At 43.4% G+C, this 25050-nt stretch overlaps 1 protein-coding gene across 1 annotated transcript in view; it reads left to right on the top strand.

Moving 5' to 3' along the window:
- The window catches only part of map3k22 (mitogen-activated protein kinase kinase kinase 22), a 43965-nt gene that overhangs the window by 16283 nt on the left and 2632 nt on the right, over positions 1 to 25050 (top strand). Inside the window, exons 4-17 of the mRNA XM_085362903.1 lie at positions 5167 to 5276; positions 8743 to 8780; positions 14025 to 14124; positions 14387 to 14503; positions 14714 to 14828; positions 16252 to 16385; positions 16941 to 17014; positions 18601 to 18662; positions 20076 to 20147; positions 20674 to 20826; positions 21994 to 22142; positions 22248 to 22379; positions 23346 to 23475; positions 24730 to 24907. Coding sequence (XP_085219029.1) covers positions 5167 to 5276; positions 8743 to 8780; positions 14025 to 14124; positions 14387 to 14503; positions 14714 to 14828; positions 16252 to 16385; positions 16941 to 17014; positions 18601 to 18662; positions 20076 to 20147; positions 20674 to 20826; positions 21994 to 22142; positions 22248 to 22379; positions 23346 to 23475; positions 24730 to 24907 — 1564 coding nt within the window. The remainder of the gene's footprint in view (positions 1 to 5166; positions 5277 to 8742; positions 8781 to 14024; positions 14125 to 14386; positions 14504 to 14713; positions 14829 to 16251; positions 16386 to 16940; positions 17015 to 18600; positions 18663 to 20075; positions 20148 to 20673; positions 20827 to 21993; positions 22143 to 22247; positions 22380 to 23345; positions 23476 to 24729; positions 24908 to 25050) is intronic.

Raw genomic sequence — 25050 nt, 5'->3', positions numbered from 1 at the left:
CCTAGCTGATTGTGAGCTTTGAAAAAAAAAGAACTCTGAAATTCTGAATTTTGCAAAATGTACATAATGCTAAAAACTACTCCCCATATTCAACACACATTAGACTGCTATTAATAGCTCTCCTCAAATAATTGCTTAACAGATCTTTCCAGATCTGTAACAGTAGTGGTGACACGGCTAAGCCAAGCTGACGCAGGCTGAGAGAGGAATGCCACGGCCTGCAGATACTGAATGGGCATATTTGCAAACATTGTCCAGTGAAAAGCCTTTAGCACAGACCTTGTACAAACATTAATTGCACAACCACTGTTGCACACCCACCTACATTACATCAGGGTCATTATTCTTGGTGAAAGATTAACTTCTGAGGTTTAAACATTACATCCATTAGGTGTCCAATTATATCTGCCACGGTTTCGATAAACAGCGAGGTGAGAGCTGGGAAGCCCGCCTTGCTTGTTATGGCTGACTTGTGTGTGTGTGCATGTGCTTGTGTGCTTGTTGTGCGTCAGAGCTCGAACCGTAGTGCTGCAGAGTGAGGACACGTTTGGCTCCAGCCGCTAATCCTGCCGGACGCCTTTGGCATGATGCGTCTCTCGGCACCAGGAAATCCCCTCAATGTCTTCATTCAGGCAGCCTGCATCTCTCACTCTCACACACACGCACACAGACGCTCTGCCTCGCTGGTCCTTAAATACTTTTGGCTTGCAGAAGTCGTATCCTCTCGTAGCTTGTTCTATTTTGTAAGCAACTTTAGGGTTTGGGGGAGTTGTCTCGCTCTACCTTCATCTCCCAGCTTCTGCTCTGCTTTCATAAAACACTCAGCTCGAGCAGCAGTTACGAGAAGACGTCTCCTTTTTATTGTCACCCATCCTGAAGCAAAGTTCTTGCTTTATTTCGTCCACTGCCACTTTCGCAGTTCCCAGAGTTAGCCCGTGACGAGACGAAAGATGCTGGGCGATGATGCAATGGGCAGCAACCGGTCGACATTGTGTAATGTTGCTCGCTCTGCCCGGCTTCCTGGAATTCCCCCTTTTTCTTATGCGTGTCACATTTTGCGCAACACACAATGAGAGCAGATGGGGGGGAGCTGAAGGTAGCCCAATTTATCAACCCTCCCCTCCTCTTCTCAAAACATTTGCAACTATTCTGGGTCACACGTTGCCATGGGGTTCCTGAAGCAGTCACTGAGGCTACTTCTGGCGGTGATGTGTGTTTGGTGTATGTGGCAGTTGCTTTCCACTGTGCTGGTGGTTAGCCTTGGCTGGCCTCAGCCTGGCAGTGGCCGTGGATCAGTTGGGAGTGATGTAATAACTTCACTTATAGGCAGCCATCAGAGCCAGCTCTGTGCACCACCACACATTTCTCACATGCTCTCACTGCCCCCACCCCTGTTCCAATGAACCCTCTCACACTCGTTTCTCCGCTATTATCCATAGGCTACAGAGAGCACAAACACACACACATATGCGCACACACACACACACACATACACATACACATACACATGCTGGCCTCTGTTTGTTTTGTATCCTTGACTGCAAGTGCACAGGGTAGTCTGGAGCTGTAAGCCTGTAGAGGCTGGACTCAAACAGCAGATTTCACAAGAGAGAAGCAGTGCAAATGAGAAACAATGACAGAGGTAATATTTGCAAGAGTTAGATTGTGAGATTAGTATTTGGATATTTAACAGTTTACATATTTATTTATGTATTGTGACTCATTTTCTCTATTTTAACAGAATATTGTTGGATTTGAGGGATTTTGTGCAAAAATTAGCTTATTCAGCAAATTAATTGATAATGGAAAACATTATCACGAGCTGCAGCCTTGCTCTCATGTAAAATCCTGTCACTACAGAAGGAAAAATAAATATTTTTGCATGCTTAATTTATTTTTTTGTCATATTCAGAGTTTTTTCCCTTGTGAGTCAGTCAAAAAATACATGAATATCCTGATGTGGAACAACATGGTTAGCACAGCTCCGCGTTCAGAACTTAAGACAGTGATTCAGTTCCTTCCTGTTCCGAGAGGACATGCCTGGTCGAACGGTTAGTCAGCCACCGCTGCTGACAGCATACGTCATAAGTACCCGGGTCTCCTATCGTCTTCTCAGGGCAGTTTACAGCACTTTGTGTGCGTTTGTGTGATGGTGGCAGGACACATTGTGTTGTTTTACAAGGTTATTTACATAAATAGGTGTTATTTCATCTGTCTTATCTCTAGAATCTCCTTAAGGGAGAAAACTACCAGAAATGACTCAGCTGCCTCATAGTTACTGTCCTTTTCTCAAAAAATAAATAAATAAATAAATTCACCCACACAGGTATTCATAAAGTTGTTAGAACATAAAGGAATATATATTTTTGCCTGATTTCCTGTTGGATATACTGACTTTGCAGTCATTTTAGTGCTTTCAGACACTACGCGATCCAATGTGCAGTCTGGACCATGCAAGAGTACTTCTTATACTGTTGTTGTTGTTTGCTCTGTGGGCGCAGTTTTTTTTGTAGGTGGAATTTTTCTTATCAGTTGACATTAGTTAGTTTCTTTTTAAGTGGAGGGACTGGACCACACAGCAAAGAAGAGAAACATGTCATTCACACTTCGCTCATGTGGCTAATTTGGAAGTGTCCGCTGAAACTTAATGCAACTAAGTGGCAGATGATGGACTAGGGGTAAACATAAGTGGATAATGAGAGAGCTGCTGGAGCAAATGAGCTCTGGTTGAAATGAAGAATACTTTAAATTCAGGTCAGTTTTGTTTACATAGCGCCTAATCACAACAACAGCTGTCTTAAGGCGCTTTAGATTATAAGGTAAAGACCCTTGACGTCCTGTGAGCAAGCAACAGTGGGAATAAAAAAAACCCTCTCTTTTAGCGGGAAGAAACCTCTAGCAGAACCAGGCTCCGGGAGCGGCAGCCATCTTTTCAGACCAGCTAGGGCAGGGGTGTCAAACTCAAATACACAGTGGGCCAAAATTCAAAACTGGAACAAATTCGCGGACTAACTTTAATATTTATTGAAATATATTTATTCCTCCAGATATAAGAATGAATCTTTTCTTATGGACTCAAACACATTTTGCTAAAAAACTGAATATGGAACAAGCAAAGCTTAATACTAAACAATATATATATTAGCTGTATAATACCAGTAGGCCAGCTCTGATAGTAATTTGGTATGGTATGGCCCGCGGGCCAAATTTGGCCCGCAGCCTAATTACATTTGGCCCGCGGGCCAGAGTTTGACACCTATGAGCTAGGGTAAAGAGATGGAAGAAAATAGTCAAATTGAGAGAAAATAAAAAAAAAAATGAGATAAAACACACTTTTAATACATTCTTAACTCTGATATTTGGTTGATACAGACTGTGTCATCTGTTTTCACCATTAGCTTTTCCTGGCTAACATTAGCTAAAATTAGCTAGCTGCGTGTTTAGCGTCAATGAGCCCAGTTTGTGATTGAATATCTTGTCTACTTGGTTTGCATTTTAATAATATCCCACTACTGTTACCTTGTTTCATTTTAAAGGGCTGGTTGGTCGATACATCTTCCCTGTTCTCTCCCACTTGTCCAGGAGTCAGTAGGCGAGCTTCGTGCCATTGGGGTTTGTGTAGGTTTTATTGGTTAGTCTCTGTGAGCAACTACCTATGCAAATAGATACAACTGCAGCACCACAAAACCAGCATTAGTCAGTAGAGTTGGTCTGTCACGCTTCATAACTGACACTACAAGCCATAGGAGAAATAAATAGGCCCGTATATGTTGGGAAAGATAGCATGTCATTAAAGGTGCCATTAGTATTAATGGCTGTTGCTTTGTACTCATGTAATATGAACCATGAGAAAATTTACCGTACAGTAAGGTATACCAATTTGAATAAGAGTTACAGAGCGCTCGGTATGAGAGGAAAAACGAAAGGTAGTCTGACAGTGACGTGTAAACTGATGTTTATGCATGAGTGCATCCTGACCTCTGAGTGAACCTGGTGTACTGGCCTACTGTCTGAGAACAGCTGGCCACAAGAGCCGTACAGTAGGAGCAAGATCAAATGCCATCCCAGACCCCATCTGCTCCGTGTGTTACTATGACTCTAGCTTTCATTCCCTGTGGTCTTTTACACACACATATAGACATCTATTCTATTAAAGAATGCGGTTTTTCCTGCAGGTGCTGTTTGTATTGCACTGCACACACCCAGCACAGGTGTGTGTGTGTGCCTGCGTGTGCATTTTTTAAAAATTATTATCATGACTAGACCTTGGATATATCTGAGAGACAGGAAGAAGCTGAGGTCAGCGACCTCTTTCTTATACTGTAATCACCCAACTCGGATTCCATTAAAGGCTTTTAATGGTAAAAGATGACCGGATGCCCTTTTTTGTGAGCACATCAAAAAAGGTGAAGTGAGGAGTAGAAAACTGAGAATTGTTGGCTTTAATACCTTAAAGGTTATTTTAATGACACAAACGGATGTGGCACTTTAGTCCCAAAATATTTCATATTGAAACGTTTTCGACTTTCTCTTTTACCACGCAGTCGCTTTTTTATAACATTTGTAACTGAAGAAAGGCAGCCTTTATCTGAATTATGCTCCTGAAATATCTCCACTGATATATATGTATTAGACTGCTTAATAAACAAGCTGCAGGTGACCACGTCGCCCTTTTTGACAGGCGTGCATGAAGCCCATACACGTGTTCCATTATTAAAACAACTTTATCTTTTGTGGCTTTTCTATGCTTAAGTATAGCATTAAAGAATGGCCTGCATTGTTATGTTTACCCATATCATCAAAGCGAAAGACTTGAGTCACACATATCTCAGAGAAATATTAGGCAATATTTTTGTTTGTTTGTTTGTTTTATAGAGAGATAATTCTACCCTTATTAGGTATGTACCGAACATAAACTAGATTCTTCTCCATTAATGGAAACTCACACATGAAAACAGGAAGAGGCATGCCAGATGTTGCCTCACTGGCTCTTCTGAGCCGGTACAAACTAAAAACTAAGGTCATGCTAAATGTCAAAGAGCACTCGTGTGTGGCCAGTAAAGTCACCAATAAAGTGAGGTCATTTGAAACAGATAAGGTATTTCTGCTGTACTTCCTACATTTAAGCGCAGAGTGTAGCTGACACATTTCTTCTTTCTTCCTTAGACGACGAGGAGGCACTTAACTCCATCATGAAGGACTTAGCAGCCTTGGGCCGTTGTTACACCCAGCACAACAGCCACAAGCCCAAGAACCGAACCTTACTCTACAAACAGGTACTCGTCGCATCCACATGTGCTGTTTCTCCTTTTATACATTCAAAATTGTTGAAGTGCTGATTTGAATCTATAAGAACTTTTAAAATTGGCTGTAAAATGTGTCTAAATATCAATTTTTTTGTTTTTATTTTGATTGCTCTGTTGCCTGTGTAGTATGGGAATCAGTTTGCTTAGCCATATTTTAGTTAAAGAGCTGAGAGGATGTATAATGCTGCAGTATTTCTTTGGTTTAAAGCTGCCACACATCCTGCTTAGTTACACTACTTTAACCTTATCTGTCACTCTGTTTTTACTCAATACCTCAGCCCTGCTTCCTTTTTTTATTTTATTCACTGGAGTTTGAAGGTTGTGATCTAGTTTTGGAGATGATGAAACAAAAAAGCAGCATATTCACCGCCACAGCATGGTGCAAAAGTCTCGAGCCACTCCTCATTTCTTCATATTTTGCTTCCAAGGAGCCAGTCTTTGGATATCAGCTGCTTATTAAAAAAAAAACAAAAAAAACACACAACTCCTTTTCAGTCCAGTGCATGACACTTTTCAGAGATTTGTTGTTTGTTTGTTCAGATATTAAACGCTGACCTATGAGTCATTCAAGCATTAAAAAAAACGATGCCTAAGTCGAGGGATGACATCTTAGCGAAGGACTAATTTTAAATTGTGTCTTTAAGCGCTTTGTTATTTAAAGCCTGCCACACAAACACATTATTTGTTCACATTTCTTTAGTTGAATCTATGAAAAATGTCAAAGATGATGCAGTTTGGCAGACATAAAAAAATGATATTTTTGCAGAAACAACATGATCTCTGCATGGTGTGCAGCCTGTCCTTATAATAGTCTTCTCAGAACTGATGGAACATATGAAGGCAGAAGAGTAACGTCAGATCGCTTTGCAGTTGCATCAGAAAGGGCATCAAGCATAAAAACTGTCAAATCAAACATGCAAAGCTGCCTGCTGTGGTGAACCCCTGTGAATAAGTGAGCAGCTAAAAGTAGCTTCTAGATTTTGATACTCTGTGCAGTGTTATCTGGAAAGCATCTGATTCTCAACAGCCAGGGAAGTGCCTAGAGGGGGACCCGGGGAGGCCTGAGCACTGCTAATCTTACAATACCCAACACTGTTGGGTTAGAGCATGGCCAGGATCACTAGTAATGTAGTTGAGTATATTTACATGTTAGTACATGTTTAATATACGTGCACTTAATTGAAATATTTCTATTTCATGTCACTTTCTGTTTTTACTCTTTAATTCCATTAACCCTTTACAGCTGATCGGAGCGGGCACGCTCTGTTTTGCGTAACTATTTTTAAATCCCAGTAGCACTGCAACCACGTAAGCTAGCGCAAAAATTTTTTTTGCATATGAAACCGGAGGAGTTGTACTTACATCTTATGCCATCAGCTTGTCCTAGGTCACGGTTTCCTTCCACATAAAGCTTTGCAAAAACTGCATAAAAAGCGCTTGCAGGAACAAAAACATAATATTCCAGAAACACGCTGTGCCGGTCCGATCAGCTGTTCATAACACTTCCTACGTTGGAATAGACGTCAGCGCGAACTTTTGCATTTCCGCCATTACCTGCCCGAAACCGGAAGTGACGTCATTTTCCCGGAAATGTAGTCTTTTTTACTATCAGGCCCTCAGAGCCTATACTCGTCTTTTTAAAAGTTATCTTTGACTTTATGACTTTCTGTGTCGTTTTTGGGATGCTTAGGACTCATATTGCACTGCTGGAAATAGTTTATTTTGATGCATATGCTGCTTTTTTGCAAATTTGCAGTATAATATTTATTTTCGTTTTTCCTGCAGTGTATAAAAATTGGTGTATTTCAAAAATAAAACTATGAAGACACTCAAAATAAATTTCCTGTGGTGGGAAACTATTTTGTGCAACTTTTTTGTATTTACAGTTTTGAGGGATAAGCCTCTTAAATTTCTCTAACTAGAAATATATGTTAAAAAAGCAAAAACGATTTTCAATTTTTTTTGTAGTTTATTGCACTTTTTTGCAATTTATGTAATTACTATGCACTTAATGAATACATATTATTAAAATCTGGGCTATAATGGTTGTATTGATGTATAGCAACTTGAAATGCTCCCAAAAATGGCTCCACAGCAGGTAAAAATATAATATAAGCTCTGGCGGACTTGGTTCTATGGTAGGTCTTAAAGGGTTAATTTCACTGTTAATTTTTCACAGTTTTTATTATTTTTCTAGTCTGATTTCTTCTGGCCCCTCCCTTCTTTGTTCTTAGTTAAAAGCATACCTGGATAGAAAAAACACACAACAAATAAGAGTCATGGATTGGCCTCCCCAGAGCCTATACATCAACATTATTGAAGCACTGTGGGATGATATTGAGAGAGGCAGCAAACATCCAAACAAGAGCTTTAAATGTCCTTCAAGAAGCCTGGAGAACTATTCCTGAAAACTGCTTCAAGAAATTATATCAAAACTTGACTAAGAGAGTTCAGGCTGTGTTGAAGAATAAATGAGGTCGTACCAAATATTGATTTTTAAGCCCATTAGAAATGTATAAACTCTTATTTTTGCCTCATATAATATATTTCCATATATGCTGACATGTGAATAATGAAATTGCTGGACTAATCACGTTTTCCTAGCAGAACAAAAAGAAAGGAGGTTTGGCTCAAGACTTGTGCACAGCATTGTCTTTCAAGCGTCTTACAGACACCGTCCGTCAGATTGACAAAATCCTTTCTTGATGCTTGGTGGGCTTTTTATATATCTATCTATCTCTCTATCTCTCTATCTCTATATATCTATATAGAGATAGAGATAGTATTCCGTATTGGAGTATTCCATTCCAATAGTTTCCGGTATTATGTACATTTATGGCAGTTTAGAAACTAAACCAACACATTTTGGACAGCTTATCGTTCCCTTCAGTCACCTTGTGCCTCTCTGAAGTCGTTTCCTCGTGTATCTTTGCGTGTCTGTGGAATGATAATTGGCGAATCCTCTTAAAGCAGCAATGTTTATGATGAGACATAAACAAACAGCGAGGAGCAGAGAGGGTTTCCGGCCGTCACGGTGCTGCTTTCCTCTGCGAGTTGTTGGGGTAAACCCTTACGTTTTTTCTTCCGCACCGATGTGATGACAGTGTTAGTGTAACACCGTTACCTCATGCAGACATGCAGGCTCCTCCAGATTCCTGCTCCCATTGGCAATGACTACGAATAGAAAACAAAGATTTGTCGGGCCATCGTCAGTGTTGAAGGATAATGTTGTCTTTGTGCTGTAGAACAAAATCCGCAGCAAATCCAGCAACGTGGATATAAAACATGTATCATCATAATGCTTTTTGTCACCTCAATTCCTGGTCCAGCTTATCGTTTTCATTTATTAGGCAGGCCAAATCCCACAGACAACTATGAATCATTTTAACTTTCCACTTCCATAACTCCCCTCTGTTGTTATTTTTCCTCTCAACAGGATTTAAGAGTCAAGCTGGAGCATGAGAGAGAAAAACGGTATGTTTGAACCTCTGTATTGTTTTTTTCTGCTCTTCTGTCCAAGCCTTTACTCTGTGCTTCGGATCTTTTTTGTGTGTTATGCTTTGCCATGCCTGGGACTTTGTGTCTAGAGGAAATCACAGTTACATGCCAGAGGAGCATAAAGAGAGGGAAAATTTCTACTTTGACATTTAGCCGAGGCCTTATGTTTCAGGCTCGGATGGGCTGTTTAAGAGGGAGGAGAGGGGGGAAAAAAGAGAAGAGGGTCAGAGAGAGAGGGAGATCAAAAAGATGCAGCGAGAGCCAAACGTTTGAGTACAATGCGCAGACTTCCAGGCACACCCCAAATTAATGCTTCATCTTGCGCGTTTTCTCCTGCTTTCCCTCCACATTTTTCAGTCACGAGACATTTGTACTCGCTCACACGGCCAGCTTTTCACTTACTCAAGAGGCAGAGCTGGTTACTCAAACTGTTTGGAGACAGTCTAGCAAGCAGTTTTTTGTTTTTTTTGCCTCATAGTTTGTTTACCCAATGGGATGTTTAAAAAAGAGAGAGAGAGAATTTCTGACACTTAACTTGGTGTTGGTCTTCATTTTGTCCGCACTGGGATCCCAGCTCTGTCATGCCACGCACGGATGCTAAGTTGGGTCTCGCAGCTCTGGAGGAGGTCCACTGGTTCCACTGGCAGACTCTGACACTCTAAAACAGGGGTCCCCAATCCCAGTCCACGAGGGCTGGTGTCCCTGCAGGTTTTAGATGTGTTCTTGATCCATCACAGCTGATTTAAATGGATAAATTACCGTCTCAACTGTCTTGAAGTTCTCCAGAAGCCTGGTAATGAACTAATCATGTGATTCAGGTGTGTTGACATCTAAAACCTGCAGGGACACCGGCCCTCGTGGACTGGGATTGGGGACCCCTGGTCTAAAACTTTACTCAGGAGCCCGCAGAGACTGAACTGAAGTGACAAACACGATATGTTCTGTTAACACTGGAGGGAAACTGACCAGAACCTACTGCAATAATTGCCTCGATTCATCAGAATATAGACGAGGGGAACGGGCATCGGTTCAGCGATACTGTGATAAGAAAGCCACAGGCTCAGAGGAGTGGGAAAGAGAAGGAAAGCGGCGTGCTCGGCCAGCAGAGCACTGCTTCACACTGGGCCTTTTCACTTTTTCACAGCCCTAATTGGCTACTGCTGAGGAAGAGACGAGTTTTTCATGTTCCTGTCTCTGTGTTTCTGCGCCTCGTCTCGCAGTCTTCCCTTTCTCACGAGCTCCCTTCACTCCACACTGCTCTCTCAGAAAAGACAGCCAACAGCTCACTTTAGAAGATGCCATTCATAGACTTGAAAGGAAAATCTCTTTTTTTATTTAATGATTTTTTTCTTTCATCCGCTTTGTCGATTCACACCCTCGTCGACCTCTTTCCAGAACAGAAAAGGATCGAAATCACATTAAAACCTGTGTAACTTAAATATTTATTTAACGCAGCTTTAATCAATATTTCTGTATATTAACAGGGGATCGGGTAACTCGAGGTATGCGACAGTGAAAAGGGTCACTCGGAGAGACAAACCCTCTGAGAATTATTAACAGGCTACAGTCAACACCAGCTCTGCAGAGCGTTGCAGGATCTTTCAGCTCACTGTTTTGGTTTTCCACATCAGGTGGTCTTAAAAGCATGACTCGATGAAAGCTAATGTTGCGTTTATGACTAATAGCTGTGGGTTTTTTATTTAAATAAAATAAAAAAGCAGTTTTGCGATTGTGAACTGATTATTTAAAGTAGGGATGTCAAAGTCATTTTACATTGTAATTCATGTACATCCTACTTTGATTTTAAGAGGGCGGGATCAATGAAACAAAGTGATAAATGTGTGATAAAACTAGAGATGGACCGATCCGATATTACGTATCGGTATCGGTCCGATACTGACCTAAATTACTGGATCGGATATCGGAGAAAAATAAAAAATGTAATCCGATCCATTAAATATCACGAAAGCACCTCACAAAACTTGCAACACACCGTAACTCACCTCAGAACGTTAGCAGTCGGAGCAGTATGCGTCACGTGATAGAGCGGCTGTGGCATGCGGGACCTGTCGGTGGTCTGGATAGCATTTGGAGCTTCGCTAGCAACCTGGCATTTCATCTCCGACAAAGTTATCCCCGAGAGAAGTAAAGCACGTGTGTAAGTCCATCTCTGAATGTTTGCAAAGCATTCCTGCGTTAAGCTTAACGAGCGACTGCCTCTCGCTCTCCGGCTGCTACTTCAATCATGAAACTGCTTAAATGATCAGCTGATCGGCTTTTCTGTCGCGAGTCTGTCTCTCTTGTTTGTTTTTGGTCCACTTTGCACCAGAAAGAGGAAACCAGCGGCTGAACAACAGCAGCACGTTTAAGCTTGATAAGCTGTTGTTAGAATTTATTTAATATTACTTTCTACTCGAGGATCTTTTTCTACGTAGCTGACGGCTGGTAACTGTGCAGGGGCGGATCTAGCAAAGTTTAGCCAGGGGGGCCGATAGGGCATGAACAGGGAAAAGGGGGCACAAAGACATACTTTTCTTTCTTATTCTCATTTAAAATGTCGAGCTTTTAATAAATAATTATCTGACACCCAAAGTTTTAATTTGATGTAAAATGAATAGAAGTCAATTACTGTATATAGTGACTATTAAGTCTAATATATATACCCTAGTAAGCTATAGTACTTTTTACTTTGGGAAGGTACCATCTGTGCAGTCTGCAATTTTGTTGAAGAAAGATGTTGAATCTATTTAATATTTCTTGAAAAATAATTGATTTCTGTGCATTTTTTTTCACACTGCATCAAATTAAGGTTGATTACGTCGATTAAGCATCATGAGGTGGAGCGTGAGGGGTGGTTCCCTATTTTTTATTTATTTATTTTTGTTGTTGCTGGGAGTTGGAACCCTATTAGTTAGGTTGCTTAATATTTACGCTAAGTACTCTTTAAAATACCAGAATAGGGAGGATGGTGTAGGTCTAAGTTTATTAGATTGATCAGTATTGCTGAACTATGAAATATTTTTTTTGTATACAGGTATAACAGAATAGCTTTAGTGTAGTTGTTGTTTTAAACTTGAGTATGAACTTGCAGACTTGCAAAATGCAGCAAGATATTTTAAAAAACAGTTTTGTTGATTAAAAAACACTATATCGGATTCATATCGGTATCGGCAGATATCCAAATTTATGATATCGGTATCGGTATCGGACATAAAAAAGTGGTATCGTGCCATCTCTAGATAAAACTGTCTCTGGAGTCACTGTAGAAAAAAATATATATAAAAGCTGTAAATATTTTTTTTTCATTTAATTGCTACTTAATTATTGTGGTGTAATATGAATTGCAGTAGGAGATTTGTATTATAAGAGTAGGTGTAAAACTGTTAAAAGTTCTTATATTCCAGAAGGACGGATTGAAGTCTCTTTTTGGAACGATTGTGGCCCTCGGGCCTCATGTTGAATACCCCTGGTTTAGAGTTAGCAAAACCTTTTTTTCCTTAGTTTAAGCCTCTAAACGGGGCTTAAACTGCAAATACTCTCAGCTAAGTAAGAAAGCAAAGCCTAAAAAAAAATATAACCCTCATAAAAAATTCAGTGAATGGAAACTGAACTGCATTTCTTCGATCTCGATCTAAAATCTCTTTCAGCACAGACCCTACGAGCCGGCTTATTAGATTAGAAGAAGAAAGAAAATAATCTGAACTTCCTTTCATACTCGAGCAGCTACTATCAAGACGATCTGACTGCACAGATCTAATCCCAGGCTGTGCGGTGAATAGCATTATATTTGAGGGTCCTCTACCTAACTCGAGGTATCAGGAGTCCCTGAGTCAGGATGATCGTGTTGTCCGTCCACAGTGGAATCGGATCCGATGGTCTCTCTCTCTCTTTTCATTGGCAAGCACTGAAGGTTTGGGGCAGGAAATAAGAGCTGTAGAGCGACTCGCTCTCCCCCCTACCTCAAGGTCTACAGCCAGAGAGAGAGAGCGGGAACAGAGCCAAACCTTTTTTTTTCTCTTAGTGTTTATATTATTGTGATTTTTTTTTTTTTTTTTTTTTTTTTTTTCTCCACGAGACAAAAGGGAAAGAGAGTGCGCTGGGACGTGTGAAAGCATTCTTCCAACTCTGCAAACCTCTGCGACTGAGTGTGTCCGCATGCAGAGGAAGAAAAGCCATATCTTTTGGAGCCGCATCCTTGTACAAGCCCCCCAAACCCCCGTCCCCACATCCCTCCAGCTCTTTATCGCACACATCATCACCAAATCTAAACAGAGACGAGGAGTGTTTAGCTGTGCCGCCGCTTGCCTCTGATCTGCAGCCTCCCCCCTTTTCCCAGAATCCATCCAAATGAGGGAACCAATGAGCGGTCATTAAGATAGGCAAAGCTTTGGCCTCTGATGAGGAAGTGATGGGATAAAAACAAGTCCCTTTTATCAGGATACTATAAAGAGATAGTAGCGCTGCAGATTCTTCAGAAGCAGAGAGTGAGGTGGGGGTAGATGGTGGTGTTGGGGGGAGGACAGGACAGGAGTCTCTCTGCTTCTCTCTCTGCTTTATTTTCTCAGGCTGCCTCCCCCTTTATTTTCTCTCACAGACGTCTGTAAATATCTCCATGTCTCTGTATCTTTCACTCTGTCACTCTTTAAAAGACGAGGGAAAGACACACATCCTGCTGCTTTTGCTGCCGCTCCAGATTTTTCCCCCCCTTTCCTCTCAGGAAGTTTCCCATCTGCCTTTGTGCTGGCTTAGCGGAGAGGCCCAATGGTGTTGAAACAGTGGCCGATGCACACACTGATTGGGAAGCACACTCATGCATGTAAAGTTTTACAAACACACATGCGTCTCATATACACACTCACAACAAGACTTTTGCTGATAAGGTCGGTCTCGGACGGGAATACACGTAAGCATACAGTAGATAAGCACAGACATGCAAGTGGAGAGTATGTCTGCACTTTCTGTTTTCACTGCACTGATTAATGCCCTCTTAGCATCTCGGTGGCTCGGCTCACTCCTCTCCTCGACCCTGCTGACCCCCCGTCCGTTTATCTTCTGTTTCCCGCTGCTGTAAAGTAAATGAAAACGGGTTCTTAGAGATTTATCAGGTGCAAGCTAATGCTACAAACCAGTAGCCAGCAGGCTGTCAGCTCAGCTGCAGCCAGACACAACATGACCGTCTTTCTCCCACCTCTGACCCGGCTGGCCTTCTCCTTTTTCCAGAATCATCCTGTTTCAGAGGCCGCTGAAGATCAAAGAGCTGCTGCAGAAAGTGACCGAGGCCTTTGGCCAGCAGATGGACATGTTCTTCATGGAGAAAGAGGTAAGAGAATGACTCGTGTAGCTGGCGTGTTACAGTTTTATCTGTTGTTTTTCGTGACAATCCTCCAGTATGCACTGCAGTACGCGTGTCCTCGAAGTGGCGTTACGTTTGTTTTCTCAAGCTGTCAAGATCCAAGAAAAGCTTTGTTTATTTACATGTTTTTTGTTTTTTATTGTGAAACCCTTGATGTCATTCACGTGCTCTTGTTGCTGAACAATAGAGAATTGAAGCTCATGTGCTGTGTGCTTTCTTGTCCTATCAGCTGCTGCTGCCCCTGAAGACGCAGGAGGACCTGGATCAGGCGGTGCTGACGCTGGGCTGCAGTTCGGGGACCAATGGGCTGCTCAGGATACTGCTAAAGACTCCTAAAAACAACCATGTGAGTTTTTAAGATGCTCACTTTTGTGCAGTTAGTGGGAACAAAGGTGAATGAAGTCATCCTTTTTAGTTTTTTGTTTTTTTTGCAAAATGAGGAAACAAACTGCTTCCACACACGGTGATGTAACTGAACAATGAGGTAATGCTGTCCTCCCTTCCTCTGCTGAGCCGATTCCCTTTTTTCACTCTCTCCTACTTCCTGTGTTTCCAGTACCTACAGGTGAACAGCAGGGACAAACAGAGCGAGATGAAGTCATCGAGGTCACTGGGAGATTTGAAGGGCTCCTTGCTAAAGGGCTCAGAGAGGGTGCGCAAACACTCAACAGGTGAGCTTCCATGTTTTAAAAAAAGTGTTTTTATGCTGTTTTTATTAGTTGTTAAATGTGAGAGGAGGCAGAAAAGCACTCTGCTGATGCAAAGGTTTCTCAGTCATGTGCTAAAGCCTCAAGGATGACGTATCAGTGTCACCTGACGATGCAGACGGCCGTCAAAGTCGCAGGAATGTTAATGGAAAAGATGGGGCGCATGCTTTATCGGAGTAGAAAATGCAAACCGGAGGTGAAAGCAGCCAAGGACTTGTCATGTCAAAGCAAGGACAAACTCCTGCACTCATGCTAAGCAACTGTCTGGCCGCTGTCTTTGGCCTGTTAGCTTTTTGTCATGTTAACTGTGACCATACTTGGATGTAATATGTATAAATATATAGTAGCTTTAGTATTCAAAGCACATGCATGAGAGCAGTTTCTGTCTTCTCATCTAAAACTGTGCACAAAAAAAAAACCTTTTCTTGTCACGTCACACTTTGTAGTCCCCCCCCTCCTCGTCCCCAGGCATGTTTGGTTTATTTTAATATCAGCTCTGTCCAGAAAGGTCAGCGTCTCGGTCGTATCTCGGCCTCAGACACGCTCAGAATCAAACCGGTGCTCGCTCCTGCCATCACGTTTGCATCTTTGCATAGCAGCTGTGATCGCTCTTGCGAGCCTATCTTCGTCATGTGGCCGCAAGCGCATAAATCGTCCAGAATTATCGGCCCTCCATCAGTTTTTCTCCCTGCCAGCGAGGCACGAGTGCGAGACGAGGCGAGCGGGCCGAGATAGGAGCGCGGGGAGTAGCGGCAGATGAGAGGTGACGGGAGAACGGTCACGGTGTACGGCTGAGTGAAGACGAGATGTGAACCCGGGTACCTCGATGACGTATGGGAGCAGACTGTGGCGTCAGGGGGAAAGAGGCAGAAAAGCTGAACAGTCGAGACAAAGCGGTTGTAATTTGCAGCCTTCAGTCAAACAACAAGACTTTGATCGTATTTCCAACGCTTCTATTCGTCTTAGTGCCTTTTAGCCTCTCTGCGCTGTTTCAGTATTCCTGTCAGCCCAGTCTGCGATAGTTTCAGTAGATCTTTTTACCGTGACAAGGACGAGCGCTCAGTCTCCGCCGCAGCTCAGCCAGGAGAGCATTCGTCACAGTAATTGAGGTTAGAGGTGGCGGCAGTGTAGTTTAGTAAATCATTTCTCGCAGTCCTGGCACTGCTGAACTCGTACCCATGAATAACACTGTGACGCCGTTTTCTCCCCTCTGTCCCTCGTTCCCATCTCTTCATCTTCCCGCACTCCCTCCACTTCTCAATTTCTCCTCTCGCTCTCATTTACCTCCCCCCTTCCACCTTTTGCATTACTCATCCGCTCAACTTTAATTGTTTCATTCCCCTCTCTTTTATTGGCCGCCCCTGGTGCTTCTTTTCGTCACTTTCAGGTTCCCTCCACACAGGTCGGACGTCCCCGCCGCCAGGCAGCGTCCCTGAGGAGCAGCAGCAGATCGCCCGCCAGGGCTCCTACACCAGCATCCACAGTGAAGGGGAGTTCATCCCAGAAAACCCAGACCAAAGTGTAAGAGTCCATCAGCCGAATAAATGCTTTATGCATTGTTGCTTCTTGAAAAAGTTTGAATAGACTTCAGAAAAAAGATCTTTTTGATGTCTTTGGCAGGTTGACATTTATTCAACCAAATGTAGTTAATTTATTGTAGTTAATGCACTGAAATGGCCAATATTGGCTGTTTTCATAGATTCTTTTCCCATATAATATTTTGAGTTCTTGACTGGAAGGCTGAACTCTTGGGCAGAACTGTGTTTTTGTCGAGATTTAATCGTCTGAACAGTCTTCGGTGATTCATTGTTTACTCTGCTCGTATACTGGATTGCCCTGTATTGTTAGCAGCAGCAGAAGTACTAGCACTAATTTGATTTTACAAGGCTATATAGCCACATATAACATTTCTGTGCAGTATTTAAAGAGGATGTCAGACATTATTCAAACCCCTTCAAATTCTTAAGACGTGAGACAGTAACAAGCACAACTCCACCCGCACTGCTTGGTATGCTCTCTCCTGTATGATTGCATGCTCCGTGACCCTCGGTCTCCTTGTGTTATTGTATCTGTCAGATGTTGGATCCCTTTGGGAGTGCAGACAACTCGCTGTCGAGCAGCTGTCAGTCAATAGATCAAGCACTGGACAGGTGAGTCATCATGGAGCGGGTGATTTATAGCCCTCGTCGTTGTGGATTTATACAGTGGCTACTCAAGAACGTGCACTGTTTTCAGCCGATATAGCTGATAGCAGGCTTGAATTCTTTCTTCTTCTTTAATTTTTTTTGTTTGTTTTAAACCAGTGTGCTCAAAGTTTACTGCAGCTTTTTTTTTTCTCATGTGGTTTGTCATCCATGTGCATTACTAGAGTCACACATTTAAGAAAATGCATGACTAGTCATGCACATTGGGGAGTGTGTGTGATAAAGGTTATTTTCTGTAGCAGCACTAAACATATTGTTACGATAAACACCTCATTTGTGGGTTATGTGTTGATGTCAGAGGCTTAAAAGTGTTCCCCAGATGTCTGCAGAAAGTCGGTAGATTCTTTAAGTTCCTGCTGTTCCCTAAACGTCTTAAGTTCAGGCTATCAGTAGGAGCTGCAATTTATTGATGTTGCCTAAATGGCTCACATGCTGGTGATTGGTGTGATCAGCTGTTAAGTAGATGGGACGAGGTTGTCAGCCACACATAAACTGACAGATACGGATTCCTTCATTAATCTGTAATATATATATATGTGTACACGTCCTTGTGAGACATGGTTTGTATCACAGAGTGCTTGTGTACACACTTGGATGTGAGCGCCTGTGTTGCAACAGCCAGAGGCTTTTAGCAAAGTTTGTAAATGTGCTAAAGACCAGCGTAGCTTCCCTGCGACCCTTCCTCCGCTTGTCTGTGTGGAAAAGGAATCGGGTCACTTTGCTGTTGCCATAGCGACAGAACTCTTATCTGGACGCCTGGATTCCTCCGTTATCACGAGAGAGAGTGCGTGAGAGACAGACAGAAACAGAGACTGAGTGGGAGATGTGAGAGAGTGAGCAAGCAACATGCTGGAAAAACTGAGCCAGAAAATGAAAAGTGGCGAAAGAGTGAGAGTAGAGTGGGAAAGGCTGAGGAGAGAAAAGAGTGAATTTGAATCAAAGGGAGAATAAAAGCGAGCAAGCGTGGAGCTGACAGAGAGAGAGCAGGACGGAAACAGTTCTACCTGCACGAGGCTTATCAGGGCTCCAGGCTGCAGAACAATGGCAGGAAACGAGTGCATGGAACTTTTCCCTGCGAACGGGCATGCGTGCCCCTTATCCAGGGGTCTCGTGGCCCCGCGCCGCCCTGCGGTCAACAGAGACGTCACTCTCTGTCGGTTCGTCGGGACGGGGCTTGTTGGAAATGTCCAGGGAGGGAGAGAGGTTGGATGCACATACAGACATTTAGTGACATATGTTATATTGCTGCTAGTTCAGTGGCGAGCAGTTTGACTTTGTGAGTCCACAAATCTTCCTAGAGCTCAACTTTTCAAATTTTGCCACTTTGTTGTTTTACATCAGCTGTGAGTGACAGGAAGATAGTTTGAATACTAAAGCCATTCCCTGCGTTTTGTGCCGCTTTGCAGTCGAGCCCCATTCTGATGTATCAGGCCAGCAGCTGTAGCCAGACTTTGTTTGAAGATAAGGGGAAATTAGCAACTAAAAGAGCAAAAAAATTTTCAACTTTCCCTTCATGCTTTCTGTCATTTCAGCCCTCCTTACTCACAGAACACCCGTGACAATAATTACCTGAACCTTAACTTCGAATACAAAGGTAAGAGGGGACAAATCTTGCAGCAGTTTCTCTCCAATTCTAAAAATGTCTTTTTCTCAGCCCCCAGCTGCCAAACAAAGAGAGGTGTAAAAAGCGTGTTCGTTATTTGGAGGCTTTGTCTGTTCTTACTTTTTGCTGTGGTTCTTATAGCTCCACATTCAGTTTTACAGGAGAGGCTCTTGCTTATCTAGAGTATTTCCCCTTGAAGAGAATGCTAATGAAAGTGGAGATTATATTATTTTAGGGCTGTATCTGTAAAATGAACAATGGGTTGTGGTGAATCTCGGCTGTGTTTCTTAAGTTTGATGAGGCAGTGAAGTAAGATAGTACTGCGTCTCTTCCTTTGCTATCTTCCATACACTCCCCCTGTACAGACCCCTTTATTCACTGCCTTTTTCTGTTTTACCTCATCCCATCTTAATAGATGTTGCTGCCCTGCCGCAGCATGATCACTTCCCCTCTCTTCTCAATGGCCCCCTGCTCATCTCGTCTCTGTCCCTGGGGTCCCGGTCTGTCCTCTTTTCCTTCAGAAGGCAGATCAAATGAAGCAGGATGAGAGATAAAGCCAAACTAGCCTCCGTGAACAGAGAAGCTGCATTGGCTCTCTCAATCTGGCCATTTCTCTTTCCCCTTTCAGCTCCCCCCATGCTGTAAATGAAAAAAAGAGAGTTCTGCACATTGTCTGTGCCGATGAGGGAACGTCATACTGTAGCTGCAGCAGAACTTGAAGACCCACTTGGGTACACAAGCACGTGCTTGCACACACACGCACCACCCTCCCAGATGTAAAGCTGTGTGGCCCTTCTGCTGAGGGCTACAGTATTTGTTTACCATTCCCTGTGAGTAGATTTTTCCTCTCCATCCCACTCTGCCAAACACAAAAAATAACTCCGGTATCCATGGGATACAGCCACAAAAACAGCATGAGGGGAGGCAGTCATCTGACAGAACAGCTGCTTTCAATTCCAAGTGGCTCCGCTCCTCTCCGTTTATTGTGTGTTTGCTGTGTGAGGGGGGAGAGTGTCAGTGCTCTCATGCGTCAGCCCCCCCACACCCCACCTTTAGTTACTGCTCCACTGTTCAGAGCTAATGCTAAGCTAGCGCACGCAAGCTGCTTTCAGTTTCCGCATTGGCTGCAGGGAGGCGGCCCCGTTCAGCGTGCAAAGAGCCGCGTTCCATTCTGCTGCTTCACAGCTGGATTTGACACATCAGGGATGAGCAAAAATGGGAATGCAGTGTCTTGAGTGCCCGTCCAAGCATTTAAACTGCCATTATTAGACTTAAAAAGTGGATAAACGCATAACTGTGAATCCAGAAGCATTGTTTCTGTCATTTGGGTGCAATGCGAGACTAATTGTTGAGGCTTTATTTTACTTGCTGACACCTCTCTCTGCCTCAATCCTCTCTTTTCAGGTCGTCATGGAAAAGGAGGGACTTTCCCACGCCAGTTCCAATTGCCAAATCGCAGCAAGGATTACGGAGATAGTAAGAAACCAGCTTTGCTTAAACAATTACAACAGCGCTGTTACACAGAAATAACAACAGAACATGTCTATAGAACAACACGGACACAGACCACTCTTTGTCCTGCAGTGTGGTCACAGTCTTCTAACTTCAGATGCATATTTCTTACTTTCAAACAAGATATTTTGAAATATTATCCTCTTTTAGAGAGTTTCTTTGCACCTCGTGGAGATTTATTACACTGCTGGCTCGCTGTTTCAGGCAGCTGCTAGTAATTGCTTACTCAGAGGCTAACCTTGGCTAGCAGTGATTTACGTTTCCCTGCGGTGAACCCAAGCTTGTATAAAAACACAGCGCCCTGCTTCCTGTCTGAAGGGAAGTGGGATGGAGTGGCGAAAGGCAGTCTGCTCTGGCTGGCCTCACGTTTCGGCCAAGAGCAGACTTTATGCACTGCACCTGTGAAGTTAACTGTGTGAAAACAGATTCACAATGCAATCAAGAGTAAAGTGTATGACAAGTCTGATTATGTTCGTTTATGTGTTTTCAGGACGTAGGACACTTCCGCGGAGCTTCATGCCGCAGGAGAATCTTTTTCAGCTGGTTCCCTCCAGCCGCACTCGAAGCTATAATGGAGACAGCACGCTGCAGTACAGCGATCTGCGCTCACTGGGCAAAAGCTCCCAGCGAGGTACAGCCAAGTGTAAGTGATTCACTTGAAATCTTTTGAAACAGGGGGAACGTGTGCTCGACACTGTAAAATAATCTGTAATAGTTGTGTGTTTGGCTCATGTGACCAATTGCTATCGATGACCTCAATATAAATACAAAAAATGGACAAGGGCAATCCAACTGTTAGTGGACATGTGCTGATCATTCGCTTGATTAAATATTAGGCATTTAATCTTTGAAAACTAAGCAGCTACTTAAAAAAAAAAATACTGTACTTGCATTCTCGATCGCATAAAACAGAGAAAAGCAGAAACTCCTCACAGCAGAGAGGCTGAAACTGGAGTATTTTAGTGTGAAAGTGACTGAAAAATGTGAGAAAAATAGCTTCCACATAATTATGTGTTGACTAAACTGTTGATTTGCGGTGTTGTTCACTTCCACTTTGATCAGATGGTTCCTAATTTAAACAGAGGAATGACTGATTTCAATGATTCAAGATAAAACTTTTGCAGTTCCACTATTTCAGGGTTGTATCTTCCTTCTACAGATGCATTGTAATGTATAATATATATCAATGAGGATAGATGTAATGCACAGTCGTACTGTATGTCACAGGCAGAATTCCCCCCTCATCGTCCAAATTAAGCCGTTTTACGGGCTTACTAATCACATCTGTCCTCATTTAGTCTATACATCCTGCCCAGAAACTGTCTACATCATAATACCAAAGCTTGGCTCATAAGTCTGTGGTCGATGTGTCCGTCTCTGGTGTCCGTCTCACCCACGCGCGACCAAACAGTCTAACGCAGCCACAGAGAAGCCTGCTGGTTCCAAAACAAAGTCCCGGAGTCTGAGCCTGAGAACGTGGGAGCCGCGCAGATGAGCTTTCTAGGCTTTCACAGTTTGTGTGTCTGTTGGTGGGTTGCGGTTCCACTGCTTGACTGTGATATCTGGGGTTTCCCCAGTCTAAGAAGGGTCTGCAGTGGGAGTGATTTAACAAATTGCGGTGCGCTTAACGTCTGGTCTCGGTGAAGTTGATGTGTGATCAGTGGAGTTTGACGTTTGCTTTAGTTTTTTTTATTTTTATAAACATGCTCTCAGATCCGTATATCATAGAGAAGCTGGCTGTCATAGGAGGCTTAGCAACACAATTAATTACTGAGGGGGGGACTCATAGTCTGGCGTTTCATTTCTGCAGCACCACGGGCGCCAGTCAACTGGAGACAGGGAAAGCTGCTGGGACGAGGAGCGTTCGGGGAGGTCTACCTCTGCTACGATGCCGACACAGGCCGCGAGCTGGCCGCCAAGCAGGTGCCGTTTGATCCCGACTGTCAAGAAACCAGCAAGGTGAGGGGAAATATATCAAAACTGTTTGGATTTGCATGAAGTTGATGGCATACGATGGGCTTTTTTAATAAATTGAAGACTCTAACTTTGGTTTTTCTGCTGCAGGAAGTGAATGCTCTGGAGTGTGAGATTCAGCTGCTGAAGAATCTGCGTCACGAGAGGATTGTGCAGTACTACGGCTGCCTTCGAGACCTCGACCAGAGAAAACTCACCATTTTTGTCGAGTTCATGCCCGGGGTGTGTATTCTGCGGGACATTTTAAGTAAATTTAATCACACTCGAGCAGCCCTTAAATTTCGAAAGAACAATTAACGTCTGAGAATGTGCGCGCCGGACTTGGTTTGGCTATAAAGATAGGTACTGAGACATTTTAACACAAACATTAAAATCAAACCCTTACCAGCCACATCTGCTAGAATCTATTTAGAAATGTCACCAGCTGTCAACAAACATGTCCTCCACGCAGTTGATGTCAGCAGAACAGCTCATTTTATGAGATCATATTCTCCCTAAATGAGCAACTTTAATGAGCTACTGTCGCCTGCGGACCCTGTCCCCGAGCCTGCTTTTAATATTTCCTGAGCTATTTTTTTTTTTAAATTTCCCAGAGACGCTGAGTGTCTTAGTCACACATTGTCTGGAAATTGGAAATGTTTACGTTTCGCCAGAGTTGGCAGAAGCAAGACAGGAGGTGACAGAGCCAAGCTTTTGTGTGGCTGCGTGGCACGGCTTCACTGCTGCGCCTGACCGATAACACTTTAATGGCCCGAGGGAGGGAGGGCCGTGTGTCCCTCGGAGAGACCCCGAGAGCTCCTAAGGTGTCCCGTTGACAGCTGAAAGTGAGGAGGCAGAGGTTTTGTTTTCACCGCAAGTCCTAAAGTGCGTCACAGGTGTTACAGGATCAGGTCTTAGCTCCTGCCGTGTCCCCAGGAGGAGCGGAAAACAGGAAATTGAAGGAAATGCAGCTCACTGGTGCAGTTTGGACTCAAAGTCAGTCAACAGACTTCTGTCAGCACGTTATATGCTTACATTCTTGGTTTTTGGCCTTGAGAATTGGCTGCTTTCACAAATAAACCCCAAACAAATTAGCTGGAACACCCACGTTTTCCAGAAAAATAAGTGTATGTAGATTTTTCTCTAATTTCGCATGCGTGTCCGTCCCATCCATTCATTCGCTCACAGGCTTTCTGTTTGTCTCTGTAGGGCTCGATAAAAGACCAGCTAAAAGCCTACGGAGCCCTGACGGAGAAGGTGACGAAGAGATACACCAGGCAGATCCTCCAAGGAGTCTCCTACCTGCACAGCAACATGATTGTACACCGGGACATCAAAGGTAAATGAAGCCGCAAGCTCGAAAAAGGCCAAGGTTGGATTTTAATTGGATTTGTAACCGGCAAACACTCACACTTGGAAATGCTTTTTTCAATGGGGTCCTATAGCAGTAGCTGCTGCAATAGGCGGGGGGTCAAAACTACAGATTCATTCATTTTCATTCGGGTTGACATTTCCTCATTTGGTCATTCGTCGTCTGCAGAACGTGCCTGGAAAAATGTGCTATTTTCAACTCCCCTTTGAGATATATTAGGCTTCGTGCTGGTGAAACTGGCTGTTCTAAAAATGCTCAGCACCGGACGGAAAGGTTTTGGTTTGGCTGCCCACAGCTTTGGGAGTTACTGGGTCGTTAAGCGGCGGCCAAGAAAGAGGGGAATATACTGTCTGGTGGGGGAAAAAGATAGTCGGTCTCACAGGACCAGGCAGGGCTCTATGAAGAGCACATGTGGGTGTGATCTTTCCACTCAAAAAGGCTCTGCACGTGTAATGTACGGTGTGTTCATCTCACCACAGAACATTTCTGTTTTTGCAGTAAAAAAAAAGGGACTTAAGCTTGGCACCACACGCACTTCCACATTCACTCCGGACCAGCTGGAAGTTTCTCTGAATTTATTTGCAAAGGCTGGAATTATCAGAGAACCTGTTGTCCTACGTACAGGAAACGTGCAGGCAGTGGAAGAAGCAGCTCGGGGCTGTAAAAAGTAAAGGTTATAGTTTGAGCCTCCAAGTTTCTTCTTTTGCAGCCTGCCAGTTCTTTGGTGGGGGTGGAGGGTGAGTGGCAAGTGGTGCACATTAGTCACCGATCAAACAAGCGGCGTGGCTGAAGGAAATGGGATAGACAGAGCTACATTCGGAAAATTACTAAGATAGGAGGAGAAAGGGTGTTGAGGTTCGACGTGTCTCTTGTGGAGCAGACAGTTTATTTAGTATTTCATTTTCTGAACCCAACGAGGCTTTTTCCTCAGTGTGAGAAAAGTGAAAGAAAGATAAACTTCCCTGTTTGGCGTAGCTGACTAAGCGCAGGATTTGTATAAAGACTGCTGAAAGATATGCTTTTTAAAAATAAGTCTGCCAGTATTCAGTTACCCAAACAGTCAAGACCTTTTGCCTTCTTCCGTCAGCTTGAATTGCTGGCACCAATCACTTTTTGCCCATAACAATAATTGCAACTCCAAATTGTCAGCGTCCCTTTGCGTCTGACAGCTCTCGGGAGAGTCCTGAATACTTTCAAGCTCGTTTTGTTTCGATCCACCAGGTGCTAACATCCTGAGAGACTCCTCGGGAAACGTGAAGCTGGGAGACTTTGGAGCCAGCAAACGTATCCAGACCATCTGCATGTCTGGTACAGGCATCAAGTCTGTCACTGGCACCCCCTACTGGATGAGCCCTGAAGTCATCAACGGGGAGGGATATGGGAGGAAAGCTGATGTGTGGTAAGGAAATTATTAGATAGAACTGTATTGATTGAAGGGGCGAACAATATCAGATTGCTGCCGTCGCTGTAAAAGCAAAAGCAATAAAATGACCTTGAGCAATAAATGATATTGTTATCAGTTGCTGCGATATGCACTCTGTT

The sequence above is a fragment of the Diplotaxodon limnothrissa genome, linkage group LG9, assembly GCF_057381915.1.
Source record: "Diplotaxodon limnothrissa isolate DT_005_m linkage group LG9, D_limnothrissa_male_GT1.1, whole genome shotgun sequence".
Classification (NCBI taxonomy): domain Eukaryota; kingdom Metazoa; phylum Chordata; class Actinopteri; order Cichliformes; family Cichlidae; genus Diplotaxodon; species Diplotaxodon limnothrissa.
Note: the sequence above shows the minus strand (reverse complement) of the source record. Positions and strands in the feature narration are given on the sequence as shown.